This window comes from Ammospiza nelsoni, chromosome 5 (assembly GCF_027579445.1).
Source record: "Ammospiza nelsoni isolate bAmmNel1 chromosome 5, bAmmNel1.pri, whole genome shotgun sequence".
NCBI classification, from domain to species: domain Eukaryota; kingdom Metazoa; phylum Chordata; class Aves; order Passeriformes; family Passerellidae; genus Ammospiza; species Ammospiza nelsoni.
In genome coordinates this window covers 39,398,432-39,416,598 of record NC_080637.1, presented here as the reverse complement: position 1 = coordinate 39,416,598, position 18,167 = coordinate 39,398,432, and the positions used below count along the sequence as shown (strand labels likewise).

The window sequence follows — 18,167 nt, the reverse complement described above, 5'->3', positions numbered from 1 at the left end:
TTCTTCACTGGGATAAAGAGCTGTGTTTAGCAGTGGTGTAACTGGCCAGTAATGGCTCTGGTGGCTGTGCAAAAGACACAAGAAGATGTCAAGATGGCCACAGAGTCAAGATGGCAGCATTGCCAGGTTCAACTCTACTGGCAAACTTACAGGCAAAGCTGGAAGGCAGCCATGAAGTGGCAGAGGAGAAAATCCCCTCTGCTTAAGCTCTGTCATCCTGAAGACTGAGCAGGATGTGTTTTGCTCAGTTCACTCATAATGTAAGACAGTGTGTTCCTTGCTTGAGTAGGCTACTCTCCATAACTATTCCTTATGGCTCTGTGTCCCCAGCCATAAAGGATTGTTGAGCATCTTATAGGTTGGTTTGGGGTTTTTTTTAATGTATTTTGGTAATAGCTGTGTAAATTAGGAACTAGTGTTAAAGAGAAAACATTTGAGTGAAGGTACTGGTACTGTTCAGCCAGACCAGAATCCCACTCACCATTCAATATGGCTTAAGCCCCCTAGACTACTCTTCAGAGACACTTTGATATTTCCCTTGACAATACAGAGGTGCTTAAGGAGAAGTCAGGCCACAAAAAACCCTGTTTAGTGTATTTCTCCATGTATTTCTATGAGTTATACAGGTTTTGTGTAGTAGATCAGGTCTTTAGAGACCTAAACAAGAACATTGCATTTACTCTTCTCTAGTAGACTTCCCATTCTTCCAGAGCAGACTTTATCTGCCTCTAGAAATCATTCTTAGATTTATAAGAAGAAAGGGTTTTTTTGGGCATTGTCATCCTGAGGGTACTTACATAAAACACAGCTTCATTTTTTCAGATTTTCTGAAAACAAACCCTATGTTTCTGCTGTGCCATTTTCTCTTACGCAGAAAGTAAGAAATATTTTAGTTCTAATACAGATTAGCCACTTTCAATTGTGCCTTTGTTCCAAAGATTGTTTGCTGCTAAGACTGAACCTCTCTGTCTGTTGTACGTGTGTGTGCATGGTTTGTCTGTACTTTGGGATTTGGATCTCTCAACAGCAGTGTTTGTTGCCTAGCAAAGTCTGGTCTGACACAAGACTAATACAGTATGTGTAGGTAAAGCTGATTTTAAATTTAAAATGACAGTGTGCCCTTTTTAGTAATTTATTCGACAATGTTTATACTGACCCGTATGTCTTCTGTTTTCCCTACTCAGATGTTGCAAGAGCAATTGAGTTACTGGAGAAACTGCAGGAATCTGGAGAAGTACCAGTACACAAGCTACAGTCTCTAAAGAAGGTGTTGCAGAGTGAGTTTTGTACAGCTATCAGAGAGGTATGAATTTGAAATTTATAGTTATTTCTCAGACTAACATTCCTCGGTACAGAAAAGCATATTTGCCGTTCAGTGCTATGTTGTATAAAGGATGATGGATGTGAGATGTGTCTGTAGCTGCCTGCTACTGTGCAGACTGTGGAAGTTACTGAAAAGCAGACACAGAACAATTGCGTCAGCAAGACATCAGGGCTGAGGCAATCAGCCTTGCTAAGGAGAAAGGGTGATTATGATTAATTAGTACTTTAGTATTCTGCTCTCACTGTTTGAGGGTCTGTGGTAGCCTGTACAGCACTGTCCTGGGATATGGGGTCATGCCAGTCTGGGTCAGTGCAAGGTTGGATGCCTCTCCTTTGAGCTCAGGTGTGTGATAGGGAGGTGCTGATAAAATCAGAATGCATGGACAGCCAAAAGGGGCAAGGCTGAAGTTAACTGAGCTGACAGGAATCTTACCTTGGAAATCAGTGGTTGGGTCCCAGTGGGCTTTGCTTCTCATGTCAGAAATTCTTGTCATACTGCTAAGAACTGTGATCATTCCACTACCAGCTCTGGTCAGGGCCTTCCTAAGCTCTGCCCAACAGTAGATAGATGAATGAATAGTAATTGTTTTCTTCAAGTCAACCTAGAGAAGATGCACCACAGTTCTACATGCATACAAGCAGTATCTTTAAAGCAGTTAAACAACAAACACTTCTGTTGGAAGTTTATTAGAAAGAAAACATTGCTTAATACAACGTTGTGTCAGATATTTTACCTTCTAAACCAAGGAGACACAGCCTGCCGAACAGAAGCAGCTCTAAGTGCCCTAATCAAGGCAACATCTTTTTAGAAAACCTGTAAGAACTTCTGTTTCAGTTTGTCTGTCTATTGCCTGGACCTAATCATCCATTGCTGAAATCAATGGGGAATCTCATGTTCCCTCAATGGTAGCAAAACTGAGCTCCTGATAACTAAGCAACAGGAGCAGATTGATTGAGTGGACTGCTGAGTGGCTGAAAGGAAAAAAGAGATGAGCAGACATCAGTTTAATAAGCAAAATGGAACACACACTTTGTTTTATGGAATATATTATTCAGTGTGAGAATCAGAGAGAGGCTTTCACCTAATTAAATTGCAGTTTTCAAGACTTTTTAAAGAGAACAGTGTTCCCTGAAAATAAATAATAAATAGTGTTCCCTGACAATAATAATGGCACTGTGTACCCTCAAAAGCTGACATTCTGACTAGTCATTTCATTTAAGCAAACTAAATGCTTCTTTAAGTAACTACAGAACATAGAAAAGTTGTGGGATTGTTTGGGTTTTCTTCAGATAGCGGAGCCTGGTACTCCAATTGTTAAAGGCAGCTTTGAGTCTTTGCAGCATCATCAGTGAAATCTTAAACAAATTTATATTAGTCTCAAGAAAACAGTTATAGCAAAAGCAAAATTTAAGAACAAGGAAGCTGGCTTAGAAAAACGCTTTCTCAGTTCAATGAACTGAAAGTAGATCTTGACAAAATCATCTCAGTGGCACAAAAGAACTTTACAGAGTATTGTGTAAAGACAATCTGCATGTGACTGGAGCTAGTTGTTACACAAGAATTGAGTGATTATGAATAACAGTTCTGCCAACTTCATTAAAAAAAAATGTATTTCTTATTAAGCTTACATATCATCTTTCTAACATATCACTAGCATAGAACAAAATTTCTACACCCAAAAAATTTGTACCATTCTCTGATACGTGTGTAAATTTTCTTTTAGAAAAAAAATTAAATATAAAAGGTCCAATAATAAATCTTTTCATTTAGGAGAGTGGGAGGATTGACATATGTACATTGTGAGTACTTAAGGTTGTTCTACACACGGCTGCTCTTTTCATCTACATTAAGTCCTTGGCAAATATGAAGACTGTAACTCTCTTTTTTCCTACCAGTTGAAGAGCTGTTTGAAAACTTAGAAAGTAATTGCTTCTATATAAAAAAATATTATAAAAGCATGGAATATTTTGGTCACATTACATTGTCAGCCATCTCCAAGCACTGCAAGAGGGACTGGGAGGGTATCTGAGCTGTGTTGTGTTGTTAATCAGGGATGCCCTTCTTGTCTGTCCTTCATGTACACTGGAATTTATTGAACAGTACAGATTTTTCTGAGTGTGTTTGCGTTTGAGATAGCTAAGGCTACACAGAAATTTCTCTACAAATGCTCTGTCCAGTTGTTTGTCATTTCTTACCTTAGTGCAAGATGTGAGAGTGTGGTGACTAGATTTTAATTTTCTTTATTAGTGCCTACACAGACTGGAGGAGAAAAGTTGTTGACATTACAAGAGAATGCACAGCAGCCAGTTGGAAATAATGAGAAAAGTGGGAGTGAAGCAGACCGGGTGTGAGCTGTAGGTAGGAGTAATCAAAATGGGATGAGGAGAAAGGCTTTGTGTTAGTATGCAAATTCTGAAAGAGGCTGCTTTTTATATATATGCAGATATTCAGATCTGCAGTGTGCTGTGTTCATTTTATAATGCAAGATCTGAGCCTTACTTTCTTTCATCAGAAAATCTAGTAAAAGAGACTAAGGCTGACTTTTGTAGTCATATAAACACCATAGTGGAGGAACTTTGTAAAATAAAAATTTTCATTTTCCACTCCAAGAAATTATGGAAACTTAACTGTCCAGTGAGTTTGATTGTTACAATAAGTCCCAGAGAAACTCAGCATTGGGCTGAGGGCAGGTGAAAGGATAAAAGATGAAATGCAATATGCACTGTACTAACTAAATGTGTCCTGTCTGTTCTACAAGTAGTTCTACAACTACAGAAGCAGAAGGTTACTTTCACGACCCATTAACCTTTAAAAGTATGAAATATTATATTAGATGGCATACATTCCTATCTAATGTGTAGGAATCTATCTAATGGCTGTAATTAATTGTATTTATGGGAATTTATTTAGTAAATCAAATTTCAAATCTCTACACTAATATTCCATAGAAATATTTTTTTTTAAAGTGACTGAGGGAATGAAATTTAAATAGAAGTACTTTAGCATTTTTCAAGGATGCTGTGTTAGGAAATGGTGATTAATGGTTCTCACTTAGCTAAATATAAGTGCCACCAACTGAAATATTCTGTCTGGCACTAGGCAGGAATATGGATTAGCTCTGAAAATAATGGAAATAATTGAAGTGTATAATGGCCTCAGTATTTCCTTTTCACCTGAATACTCCTAGACCAGAAAACAAGTTAACCAAAGTCTGATCATACCGAAAGTCAGTTTGGAAAAAAATAATTTTGTTTTAAAATTACTTCTTTTAAAAGCTCCCTAGCTACATGAAGATTAATTAGTCTTCTATAGCTATGTCATCTGATAAAACTTGCACAAATCTTTCCCATTATACCATTAAGTCCTTTACCCTTCTAAATGTTTTTGCTGTTTATTTAAAGCTGTTGCTATGTTATAGTCATCTGATTTCCAAGAGGTTACTGGAATAAATAAAGTGCTTTGAAAGTGAATGCAATTGAGCTACTGAGAAGTTACATTCCTATGCAACATAAAACTAGACAACCTAACTGATAAAGTTACTTTAATTGTTGTAAGTCAGCAAAAGAAAGTTGTAAGAACTGAAAGATAAGATAAATTTCTGGTCTGGAAAGAAACCCTAAGGACCTGTGGGCACAGATTATAGAATAAAAAGCTGAGCAAAACATCGTGGATCATCAGCAAGAAAAAGTGACATGCCTTAGCAGCTATGCGAATTTCATTTACTAATAAAATCTGATAATTGGTGGTCAAGAACCAGGAGAATAACAGTACAGTTTAATAAACACTTGAATCTCCTGAGCAAAGTTTTCTTTTAGATTGATTCCCTGATTTCCGTTTCTGTGTGTTAAATATATAATATTCAGGTGTATTTCGTTTTTCTCCCAGCTTATCTTTGCTACTCAATTTTTTATTTCAAGGTTAAAGCTTAAGTTTTTCTGTGTGGATATTGTTTGAAGTAAGATCTCACTAGGAAATACCAAGGTGAATCAATGCCAAAATGAATCAGATAAAAATGTGGCAACCAGACACACAAAAGTAACCATTATTTTATATTGTTATGACTCCCACCAAAATATCACGTCATCACAGAAAAGCAAATCTGTAGGATTCAGTCACTGATGAAGGAGGACAAAGTACTCCAATCTTGTCCATTTTGTATGAGATTAGTCATTGGGAAAGCATGTTGTCTTTGAAAATAGTTTAGTTCCTATGTCAGTAGTTTAAAACTTTTTTAAGCTTGCTATAAAATATAAACAGAGCATCCTGGACATTTAAAGACTTCTCTTGACTTACAGGCATAAAAATGGCAATGGCAGAACACTGACCCATATTTTTCATGAGCTCCTGATGCTCCCTAGTTACTTTAGAGATATCCTTGCACATGTTGTATAGTATTAAAATCATAGTTTTATTATATATTAGGTAGTATAGTTTAATAAGCCTAGTCAGTATTTTGGAATTATTTCCTTTAATTACTAGTTTCATTTCCATGCCTTCATGATCTGAACGCCCAGAATCCCAGTGCTGCTGATGGGCAATGTTTTTTTATCTGATCCTTTCCTCAAGCTGCCCACCCATACTTTCCATTATTAACACTGATATGTGGCTTTGCAAATATTAAGGGACCAGAAGAAGGCTGCTGGGTGGTGAAAACTGGATCTGGTGGTATTATACAGTGATGCCATGTGTGAGAACAGAAGGCTGGCTGGAACCCTTAGATGTTCATTCACTTCAGATGTCCTAGTGTGGTTGTATACTCCATTTTTACAGGGCTCTACTGAATACAACAATCTGGATATTAGCAGGACTCAGGCAAAAATCCTCATTTATTCTTTTATTCAATTATTAATTTAAGATTTTAATGTAGCAGTCATTTAAATACCTGTTTTCATTGTGTTTCAATAATCTTAAAATTTATTTGTTCCGTTTGCAATATAATGCTGTTACTCCACATCCCAGACCTAGTCTCTGAAAGCAGATTGTCATTGTTTTCTGCCTCATGAGTCCTTATGAAAATGGAGGTGCAGCAGGCCAAATTCTCTCAGTTGGCACCAAGGTAAGCCCCCAAATCCAAATTCTGCCCTGTCTTCATGCTTTATTTTTGCTGAAAGCTGCATATTTGTTACAGGAGGAGAAATACAATTCTGATCATCTCCACAGGGCAAGCCCAGCGTTTGAAGTTTTTAAATTATAAGATGCAAGCTTGGGAAAAAAAATGTATTGAGAAGACTTACAGCTATAATTCACAGCACAGAACTGTGATTAAAGCTCAGTGGGAAGCCTGATATCTAAAGATCCCCTGCTGTCGCATTTGCCCGTGCAAACCAGAGTGCTGGTCAGACTGAGCAGAAGTGATATGCCAGACTTACTAATAAGGCAATTAGTAAACAAAAGGGCAATAGGACAACACATAGGAGTAAAGTGACAGATTTATCAGCTCAGAGTTCTACCTCAGGTCACAAAACCAGTGTGGTTGTATTAGCATGATGCCTCATTAGACTGGCTGGGAAGCAGAGTTCTCCTTAGGCTAATCTGATACCTTGTTATAGCTTGTTCTAGTGTTCCTGATAGCTTATTCAGAATCACTGCACCATTAGTTTAGTACTAAGATGTATACTGCTGTATACATACATGCTGTAGCAAATATGGAATTGTGCAAATTCACCAATTTAATTCAGATTTTTGCAGGTTTATGCATTGGTTTATTTGTAAGTTTTCAATAAAATTTGTATTCCTGGATGTTAATTGTAAAGTTTTGTTATTTTATCTTTTTTTAGATATTTGAGTAGATTATAATGTCAGCCAAACCAGTTCAGTTTACCTGAATTCTGGGGCTGTATAGCATTTGCAAGAATTTTGTACTGTACCTTTCCATGCTTTTTTCATTTCCACTGTCCCAGTGATGAAAAGCCACATAAAATAATAAGTTCCCGCTAAATGAGTACTTCCATCACTGACAGGAAAGGCCATTACTTAGCTTGTCTCAAATATGATGGTATGGCACAGTAGCAATGTATTCACTCATGTTTTACAGAATTTTGCCTTCTGCCTCCTGGTTGTAGGTACTGTACTCATAATGATGAGTTGAAAGAAGGATTTGTAATTTATGTTTATTAGATAATAAAAAAATCCAGTTTCTAAAGATGAGCTGTCTGCTCTTTGTGTTGCCACCATGCTGGATTAGGCATTGAGGAAGTTCAGCAGAAAAGCATAAGTTAGCAGTACACACAGTTTTAATTACCCTACTGTGTTAAAACATGCCATTTTTTAGGGTGAATGTAATCAGAAATTACTCCAGTTTTGAAAAACAATGAAACATAACTGTTGCTCACAAGCCCTGGATGGCATGAATGAGAACTTTTGCAAATGATTACCTTGTAACTCAGCAGATGGCCTTCATTAATGGCAATTATATGAATTTACCAAGCTGCCCAGGCATTATCTGAGAGAAGTCATTATTTAGTGTCTGTGCAATTACTAAGTTCCTACCACTTTCATGTCTTCACTGCAGGAGATTTAAAACAGCTGCTGTTGTCACCTGGTTTTTTTATCTGCCTAGAGCTAAATACGTAGATTTCACAGATGGATTACTCTAGATTCTGGGACCAGACTGTATCGTGGGTCTTTAATGGATGCTTTCTCCCACTGGTTTTGATTAAAGATCATTTTTTAGAGTTGTCTGGTGGCTATAAATCTAATTATACTTACGCCCTGCTTGTGTAACTGTGCCTTTTACAACAGATAAATAAATACTTTAGTGCTTCAAGAGTCCTGCAAGACTCAAAACAATCACATGTCTTGTACAGTTTATCTGGGTGGCTGTATCATAATTACCAAAACTGAGTGGTGCTCAGGTGATGTTCTTATTTTGGCACACAGCTGCAGCTGCATGTGCTATGGAAGGTAATTCCAGTGGCACATGTGTGGTGCATCTCAGCATCTTTTTGGTTTGCTCACATTATCATTTTAGTTTATTATTGCAGTATCCTATTTGATTATATAAAACTCTTCAGAATAGACAGAATAGCCTCTGTTGCAGTTCATCTCAAGCCTGCTTCTTCCTCTTGAGAGGAATCAGCAACAGTTTAACTACCGAGTAATGCTAATAAGTGAAAGATTGTTGGAAGCCACTGCACCATTTTTTTTGCCTTGGTGGAGCCTTAGTATCCCTCTGCTGCTACTTAATTGATGTCACTGATAAGACTCCTGAGAAATGCTGCTCCATCTCCATTGTTTTAAGAGAAGAAATGGTAAAACTCTTTTAGAACTCTATTTTATCTGTATTTTTGTTGTCCTTTAAAACAAGAAGCATCAGTAGTTTCCTTCCTTCCCCCGTCTTCTCAGCTTGATAGGAACATTTGAGATGAGCCTGCATGATGATGTCATGTTTCATCCAGGTGCTCATTTTGGCAAGGTTTTGACAAATCTGGTAAAGTTTGGAATATGGCTGTTGCTTATGTCAGCCTCAACAGCATATACAAACTTACTGATGAAGTGGAGGTTATTAGTGTTTATTAATGCTTGGTGTATTTTTGAACTCAAAAGTACCTGGCAGAGAGATCTAAGAGGGTGGTAAATTATAGGCTGTGAGTTCCAAGTGGTCTTATGGGAATTAACTAATCACACATGTTGGTATTTCTTTTTATCCCAGTATATTGCAGTAGAGACAGCAGAAGAGACTTTTAGGACTGTATTTTGCCAAGGTTTAGTGATTGCAAAGGATACAGTTTCTGCAACACCTGTAACACTGTTTTAAAGATGCCATATCATAGTTCCCATTGACTTAGAACAGAATATAGAACAGTGTGCAAGACTGTTCTAGGAAATAAAATAAATGATCTAAGTATATTTCTCTTGTACCTCATATAAGTAGTTTTTACTTGCAAATGAAAGTCTATTTTTCCTTATACTTAAAAGGGTATTAAGCAACTTCCTACTGACTTCAGAGTGTCAGTGATGACTCCAGACAGAATTGACATTGGAGGGAAGAGGAGGCACACAGAGGTCTTGTGTATCCTAACAGCAACACGGGGCGTGTTTCAATTGACTCACCCAGTATGTGCAGAGGATGTGACAGCGTGCATTTTCGGGTACATCTGCTACATACTTCTGTTCACACATAAGGGAGGAAAGAGATTCTGGCCCCAGCCTGTAACCCCTGTTGGGTTGTTTCTTGGACAGACTCAGAATCATATGGCAAGAGCTCAGGGACCAGAATTTGGTCACCACAGATACTGTCAGATCAGAGTGCACACCACCGTTTTCCACACAAAAAAATAAAAGAAAAAATTCCACTTTAACTTGAGCCTTCATGAAGTATTACACCCTAAATTAAAATATTATACCTTTGTAGTGATTATCCTTAATTTATTTTTAACAATGTCTCAGGCCCATGCTGTTTTTTATCTACTGCCTAAGGACAGCTTAATAATGCATCAGTATTCAGATAAGTTTTTTTCACTTTGGTGGAACTGACCTAGTTTCCTCCATAGCCCCCATCCCCTAGAGAAGGAACATTTATATAAAATATCCTCAATGAAAATGCTAAAGACAACATTCATAATATTTCTTACACATGGTCTGAAATTAAAACTGTCTCATCTCCTCAAGCTGTTAAACAAGATTGAATTTCATTTACAGGTTTGTGCTTTTTAATGGGTTAGCATCCCTATGGCATCATGTGGCCATGCTGTGTTACTTCATGGAAAGGGAACAATGCAACAATTGTGAAAATAGTGCAAAGTTTGGTTTTGAAAATAGACACCAGTGGTTTTTCCAATGCAATCTTGTAACTGCTCAAAGGGTAATGAGAGCTTATCATGTGAAAATATTCAGAATGCCAGCAACCTTGAATGACCACATTCTGTCTGATAAAAATAGCTCATTAATACAGACTAGTTGTCACAAAGCAGCTTTTTCAAATTCAGTTGTCGAAATTCAGTAGCTGCAAGCAGCAACTTACGTAATACAGGCCTGTCAGTGCTTCCAGTAAGAACAGTAATGTATCACGTGCCTTCGTCTCAAATGAACTTTCCAGCCATTTCAAGCTCTCTGTACTCACAGGTACCTATTGGCTTGTCCTGCTGACATTGACAAAAGAACTTTCGTCAGCTTGCACTCAGGGGCAGACTGGATTATGTACAGAATATACACTGTGATCTTGGGTGTAAGACTGCCTAATTCTGCTTCTGTTTGGATTACTCAAACACCTGTCATAATCCTATAACAAAATGGGCTTTTGTGATTCATTTGCTCAAACAGTCTTGTTTAAGAAGAATCTAAGTTTATTGTAAACTTGAAGTTGTGGTGTGTATGCATCGCATCCATGGCATTCTCCCACAACCAGTGGTTTTGTGGGGGTCTGTCCCTCACAAGCACTGCTATTTAGACAGTTACCAAATTCTCTTTCTTTTTAGTCATTCAGAATAGTCCCTTCCCCAATTTTTTAAATTAACTGCCAAAGATAAAAGTAGCTATTAACACAATGTTAATATTTTTTGAGTCAACTAGATTGATAGGAGAGAAAATCAGCCTGCTTTCAACTGCCAATGGAACTACTTCCAACTTTCAAATGGAACTACTGTTCTAAACGATGGTGTATGGCAGTGTTTAGGACAGTATCTTAGCAAGAGGCTATAGCTCTGCATATATATAGTTCTGAAGAAAACATGCTCTTAAAGATGTAAATGTGCTTTCCCAGGCATGCTTATCACATGAGATGATTTTTTAAGAAGCAGAACACAGGCGCAAAACCAGAAATTCCATCTGATATTCAAGAGATACAAAACTTCACCCACTGTCATTAGATATTTTCCACTTTCATTGAGCTACCACAGGTCTATGGCTGAATGGAAGTACATGCTCCACTGCTTTGGTTTTGAGCTTGAGTAAGATTTCAGATGTAAAAAGTCATTACAAAAGAGGAATTAAGAAAGAGGAATTGTGAAAGAGGAAATGTGGTTGGGTCAGCTGCATACCTCCTTGCTGCTAATATACACATTTTCAGTTGTGTTTGACATGCTTTCTTTTTTTTATGTCATCATCTGTTCAGGTGTCATCTTAGATGGGTAATTAGATTTGTTTGTAAGTAATTTTGTAGAAAGGCAAATAGTGTTTGAAATTTCAGAAAATCTACCATAAGGGGCAGAAATTTTGAAAACTGTTGAGCTCTGGAAAGTCTGTAGTTCAAGCAAAAATGGCGATTGGTGTAAAATATTACCAGGTAAGATTCCATGGTTTATGTTGTACCAGAGGTTACCAGAGTCTCTTCTAACCTTTGCAGCATTTAAGCCTTGCTCACTCATGTGGTCAAGCTTGATCTGAATTGGGTGCTGAAGCATGGCTTAAGGGGAATCTGTCCAGGCATACAAACCAATGCATTTCTTTCCACAGACATAAATGTGTTGGATTAAGAATGGAAAATATAAGCAAGAGGTTATGTGTAAGGAAAAATCCCAAACAGAATGTGAAAGAGTCAAAAATTATGAAAACAAAGTAGAGTGGGAGAGACACAAAGTTTGTGCTGCAGGTGGCATTTGCTCTCAGAAACAAGGGATTCACAGGCACCACCATGGAGGGGTTGCAGCTCTCCAGTGCACCTTCTCTCTGTAACTTCTCCCAGTCACAAGGTTGGGTGTTCTCCTGGCCTGCCCCAAGGACTGGGTCATGCATCAAGTGAAATTAAATGTGGGTCTCCAAGCAGAAGGAGACTGAATTCCTGCTCCAGATTTGGAGAGGAGGGGAGAAGAGAGGCCAGCAACTGTGCTGAATAAAGCATCTTCTGCTCTTCTCACTATGGTAAAAGACTGATTAAGATACTTCTTTTTGCTTGACATCTTAGAAGGGAAAAATATTTATCATCCTGTCTGACATACAAAGGCAATTAGGAAGATAGGGATTTAGCTGGTTGATGGCAGAGGCATAGTAGTGAGGTGTAAGTAAATAACAATCTCTCTCTTTTATAGCTTAGCATCAGTTCTGCAAGGATGCACACATGTACACTGTTCCACTGACATGACTACAGGAGCGCAGTAAAACCAATTATGTCCTCCTTGCTCTGGTTATTCTCATGCTAACTCTGCCCTCTGTACTGTCTGTCAGGCTCTTGTCTTCCCTTCCTTGAAGGTCTTCTTCCAAAAATAGAGATGCAATTCTTTTCTACACTTGAAGCAACAAAAAATATGGTGAAGGAGATAAACCCAGATGATGCCAATATATATTTTAAACATAATTTATCGGTCTTTTTGCAGGTTTTTTCTTCATTTCACTCTTTTACCTGCTTACCTGTGATTTACCTGAGTCACTTATTTAGGTTGTGAGTTCTTGAAGGAGTCATTTTATGTCTTTTTATTATTATCATACTGCAGGCACTTTGGAAACACAGCTGATTGTTGCTACTTACATCTATGATCTCATGCTAAGAAACTTCTAACATTTTCAAAAAAGGTTACTTCCACACTAAGAAGTTTCAGAAAACTCCATCTGGACTTGCTACATCACAGGTCTGAATTGCAGTGTACTCTGTGTTTATGGGGGGTTCTGAGCACCTGTTCATTGCTGTAAAATGACTTCTGCCTCATACCTCTGCCCTTTAGTGTTCAGATCGGCTTGTCCTAAAGTTGAGCATCATTATTGTAGGTACAGTTGTACTTAGAATTACATATTTCATCAGGGGATGAATCACTAAATACCATTTATGGAAGTTAATTCAATTAAATTGTTTAATTATATTCTGTCTTAGAGAATTAATCAGAAAAGATGCTGCATCATTCTGATTGTAAAGAGAAATACTGCTTATAGACACCTTTGCAAAACAGGCTGCTAAGTGCACTGTTTTTCCAGGACCTTCTGTAGCTTTGTGTTGACTTAAATAGCCAAGCCCTAAATAACCTGCTTTGTTATGAGTCTGTATGGAGTAATTTTTGATAAGGAGCTAGCTCCTAAAGTACCTGTAAGGCTCTCCCCTTCCTGTGCTCCAGTAATGTTAAACCAGCTGCTTTGCCTCCCAGCTGAATGCGTGGGGGTGAGGCCCATCATCATAACAATAATACCTGCTGCATCTGACTCACTGCAGCTCCTGCTGGGAGAGGTAATAAAATGTGCATTTCTCTGTGCCTGTGAGAGCTGACAGAGTACAAGGAGGATTCACTTCCAAGTTCAAATTTTCTAGCTCTAATTTACCTCCTGCACTCTCTTTGTAATCTTTGAGTAGTGTGGGAGAATAACTTCAGGTTATGTCTGAGGAGACTACCTGCAGAAGCTGAAAAAGTCTGAGATCTGTATTCATGCTTTCAGGAGTATTGCTTGGTGGGAGTGTTGTATTCTGTGCTCCACAGGAAAGAGAAAACAAAGCTGAGTATGTCTTGCTCCACAGCACAAATGAGATCTGTGTGAACAAACCCCTGCCTGCAGCACGCCTTTACCCAATGAACATTCAGCACACAGACACTCACAGATTTGGTAGAAATCACTGGGGGAGAGAAATGATCTGAAACATTACCATTTACCTTCCAGCTGCAAGTTTGTGTCTTGAATCATTGACATTTCACCTGTAATTTAATTTCTATTACTAATTAATCATGGAAGCTCTTTTCCCTAGACACTAGACCATCAGGCTTTTATGGAGTCTGTCAGTAAATAATATTACTAAACACCCATGTAGTCTTACAGACATCAAAAAAGATATAGCTGTACATACAAAAATAGATATGCTCTTTTTCAAGTTAGTAACATATAATAACCAACTAGTTACTGTGCTGGGCAACTGGCTCTAGGTGGCCCTGCTTGAGCAAGGCCAATGAGATGACCTCCAGAGTCACTTCCATTCTCAACCAGTCAGTGACTCTGTAATATGTTAATTTTCTTTCTTCAGTTCAATCATACTATCCAATGATATCTTTCAAAATGATTCATCTGTCGGAGTTGACAAAGATCACTGTTTTAAAATACTTCTTTTGTAAATATCCTACAGGGGAGATTTTCAAGTGCTTTGAATTAAAATCTGTGCCTTTGTCTTTTTCTATACTGACTGATATTTTGTTTAAGAAAACTATAGTAAATCTTATACAGGCAGCTTAAGGATGACATCATTGGATTCAGGAGAATTGTTATATGTTAAAAATATAATCAGATGTATAGGTAATAGCAGGAATTGAAAGAAAATACTTTTTAAATCCATTTCAATTACTTATCACATACAGTGGATTCAACAAGAAGCTATATTTCATACCAGGAGGATTTAAATACCAAATTACTCAGTCTGAGAACAAAGAGATTTTCAGTTTACGTGTTCTGTGTACACAGAAGAGGGAGCAGAATGGATTTGTTGTGCTAAAGTCATGGCTAAGGTGGTGCTGAGAACAGCATAGATAAAGGGCTTAGTGTGGCTACAGGAGAACAAACAACGTTTGTTTATGGACTCCAGTGCACTGCAAGGATGGACCCTGATTAGATGTGAACCCTACAGAGAGTTTCAGGGGCTTGGTGGAACAGGTACGATTAATCTGTGTTTGGTTGTCAGACTGACTCAGTAATAAGAAAGTTATGTGGGTGTATATGTTTTATCATTCTTACACTCAAATTACATTCAGGATTATTTAACTGTCAAATAGGATAATTTGATTTACAAATGCCTCAAGCAAATATTCAAGACTGGTTGCATCTGTTGCTTATAGACAGTGAGATCTAACATGCAGGACTCTCTTTCTGTAAGAACTGAGGTATAGATACCTCAGTTACCTCAGTTACCTCAGATACAATCACTAATAACTCTTTGCAGAACAGCATTTTAATCTGTTAGCATTTAGAATTTACAAATTACCTAAGGATTATATGACACTATTGATCATATTTTTCCAGAAGTTTTTGAACTGCTGGATTATTTTTTATCTTACTAATTTGATTTCACACTCATGAGTGTTCTTTCACCAGTATACAAATTAGTTACCAGGATACTGTATATTAAAAAAGTCTACCAGCTAGATATTGGTAGGATGCAGTCAACAGGAAGTTATATGACTTCAAACCCAACAAACAGTGAAATGAATGCTCACCTTTGTGTTTATTGAGCTTAGTCATGAATATTTTAAATAATTTTTAGTAACTGTTCCTTTATATGAAATACTGTGACCTGTTTTTGAAGCAATTTAATGTCATAATAGTTCAATATTCAAATATATGCCTTTAGACCTTTTAGCAAGCCGTAGCATTTAAAGCTGTGTAAGCAAAAACAATATGTACAATCTGCTGTCATGTTCTAAGATGAAGTGGAACCTGAAGAAAATACAGCATTATTAGTAGTTCAGTACACTATGGGTTTGAAGAAAAAACAATGTAATGACTCATTATTGCAATTACACACAATTATTCTTCTTATATAACGTAGTAATTCTTCTTATGTAATAATAAGTCCTGCAGCATAATACAATAAACACTGAACTGATCAGTGCAGTATGATGCTGAGTATGTAGGCTCAACCCATTTTTATGACAGTATCATCCAGTACTACGACATAAGAAACCAGAAATCCTGTAGAGACTATAAAAGAGCTTTCTTTTCCCAAATGTTTACAAGTAAGGGCAAAATCCTGGTTTCTGCTGTGGTCAATGTCCATGTTCCCAATGGAAGCAAGATTTCATTTCAAATGGAGAAAGCAGGAAGATTTTCAGCATGATCCCCTTGTCTCAGTTTTCTTCATTGGCCCAGGCTTTTTTCTGAATTCCAGAATTCAGTTCTAGAATGACATACGTGCTGTCAGTAGTCAAGACAAAGAATCTTTTGCTGTATTGTGGAAGTGTTTGTCATATTTTAGATCTCTGAAATGTATTGCGTTTGTTATCTCCTTTCCTTTCTCGCCTTTCCCTTATGTATGATAGCCCAAGAAAAAAGGTATGGGGATAAGTCATCCCCCAAACATTTTTCTACTTAAGACTTCTTGATTAACATGTCTGACAAGTATGTCTGTCCACTGAAATCAGAAATGAGACACAAATCTTAATTGTGTTTAGATGTTTGCAGCATATGTTTGTCAGTGTGTTAAGTTTCATATTAACAGGCTCAGTGTGGAGAGATGCATCCTTATGGTACTGCATGACAAGTCATCGGGACAGGGCAGTGGGGAACACTTGTCTATCAATGGGAAAAGCCATTGTTTGTAGGTCAGCTAAGTACTTCTCCAACAAACTAACATTTACATTACCAAAGAGGAAAGTTTTGGCACTTGTGTTAAAGCATCAGCAAATGAGTGAAAGATAAAATTATTTTTGAAAGTACGTTTGAATCTGCACTCCTCAAGGAACCTAAGGAGACTGCTGTAAAAACTGACATACTTTACCAGCAAAGGTTCTCTCTGATGAGAAGTGGAGCCTGAGACACAGGACATATGAAATGACAAAATTTCTGATTAATTAGGTTGAGAAAATGCCCACAGGAAATCAGTAGCATATAGCAACTTTTTTTAAAGTATGTTGATTTTATAAGAAAGTTAAATAAAAGGTTTGGTTTGTTTGCATTCACCTTTGTTTTCCAAAAAATTTTCTGTATGTTATATGTAAATATTTTTATTTTTTAAGTTTGCTTTCAAAATAACTGGCTAGTATCAAAGCTTTGGGTGTTATTTTTACTCTGAGAGTGTGACAAATCTAGAGAACAAAGGCAATGTAAGACAAAGCCTTTTCCTTTCTCTTTACTGGAGATGTTTAAAATGGAGATTAAGGATCAGGGAAGGTGGGCCAAAAGTGTATACCAGAAAAAAAAAATTGCAGAAATTTATATATATATTGGCATTGCGATTTTATGTAATTTATGTGTATGTACAATTTCTTTTTAAAGGATAATCTTACTCATTGATCATGTCTGACCAGACCTACCAGACTGTAAACCCTTTTCACATTCCTAGTTATATTTGATTGATTTGGAAGGTAGTACTGTCACCTTTCTCCAGAGCTATTTTCACTTCCATTCTTCAGCTGAGTAGCATTTTTCTTCTTCTGTGTGCTGAGAAGCTTACATATTTTTTAAAATCAGTTTCCCAAGTCTTTTAGTTCATAAGAAAGTTCAGAGACCAAAGAAGTCATTGTTGGAGGCTGAGGCACCACTCAAGTCAGTTCAGATCAATTGCATTCAAATCACTTGCCTGGAAACACAAATTTTTGAAAACAGAACTTAGCTGGTTTTAGGAAACTACTTGCTAGAGAATGGAAGGGAGTTGTGTTGGAAGATGTAAAGTTAAGTTTGGAAATTATTGTGAGAAACACAGATTGATGTTCTCTGTTAACCTAAGCCTGCTCAAGTTTAGCTGGCACTTTACTATGTGATTGCATGAATACAGCATTAATGGATGTTAGTTCTTTGAGGGAAAGGGACTCTCCTTATCTGGGTTAAAATAAAGTCCTTGTTTTGCTCCTATAATTAATTTCATTTTGTTTTCATGAACATTTTAGGTGTATCAATACATGCATGAAACCATAACTGTTAATGGCTGCCCCGAATTCCGAGCCAGGGCCACTGCAAAGGTAGGATACGTGCAGCTGTTGAAATACGTGGTACCAAAGTGATCCAGTAATTGACTGTGCGCGTGTGTGTTTCAGGTATTCGTGTGTACACTGTAAGAAAATTTAGACATCAGTGGCAGCCCAGAGTCTAGAACCAGTGCTACTTCCCAGGTAACAATCATAATGGAAAATTTCAACCTTTATGCTGCTTCTGTAGCTTAAGAAAAGAGAATGATTTTATGGAATATGATGCTTTTTGAAAAGTTGCTTTGCAAAAGCAAATCTACTGGTTCTTCTATAGCAGTCTGCCTGCAACAACCAATATTTTAATGGACTGTTTTCCCATACATCTC

General features: G+C 37.3%; 1 protein-coding gene across 2 annotated transcripts in view; it reads left to right on the top strand.

Moving 5' to 3' along the window:
• Positions 1-18,167, top strand: part of LIN7A (lin-7 homolog A, crumbs cell polarity complex component) — a 46,529-nt gene that overhangs the window by 18,124 nt on the left and 10,238 nt on the right. For both annotated transcript variants that reach the window (XM_059473242.1, XM_059473243.1), the window contains exons 2-3: positions 1,185-1,303; positions 17,764-17,835. In XM_059473242.1, the coding sequence (XP_059329225.1) occupies positions 1,185-1,303; positions 17,764-17,835 (191 nt within the window). The remainder of the gene's footprint in view (positions 1-1,184; positions 1,304-17,763; positions 17,836-18,167) is intronic.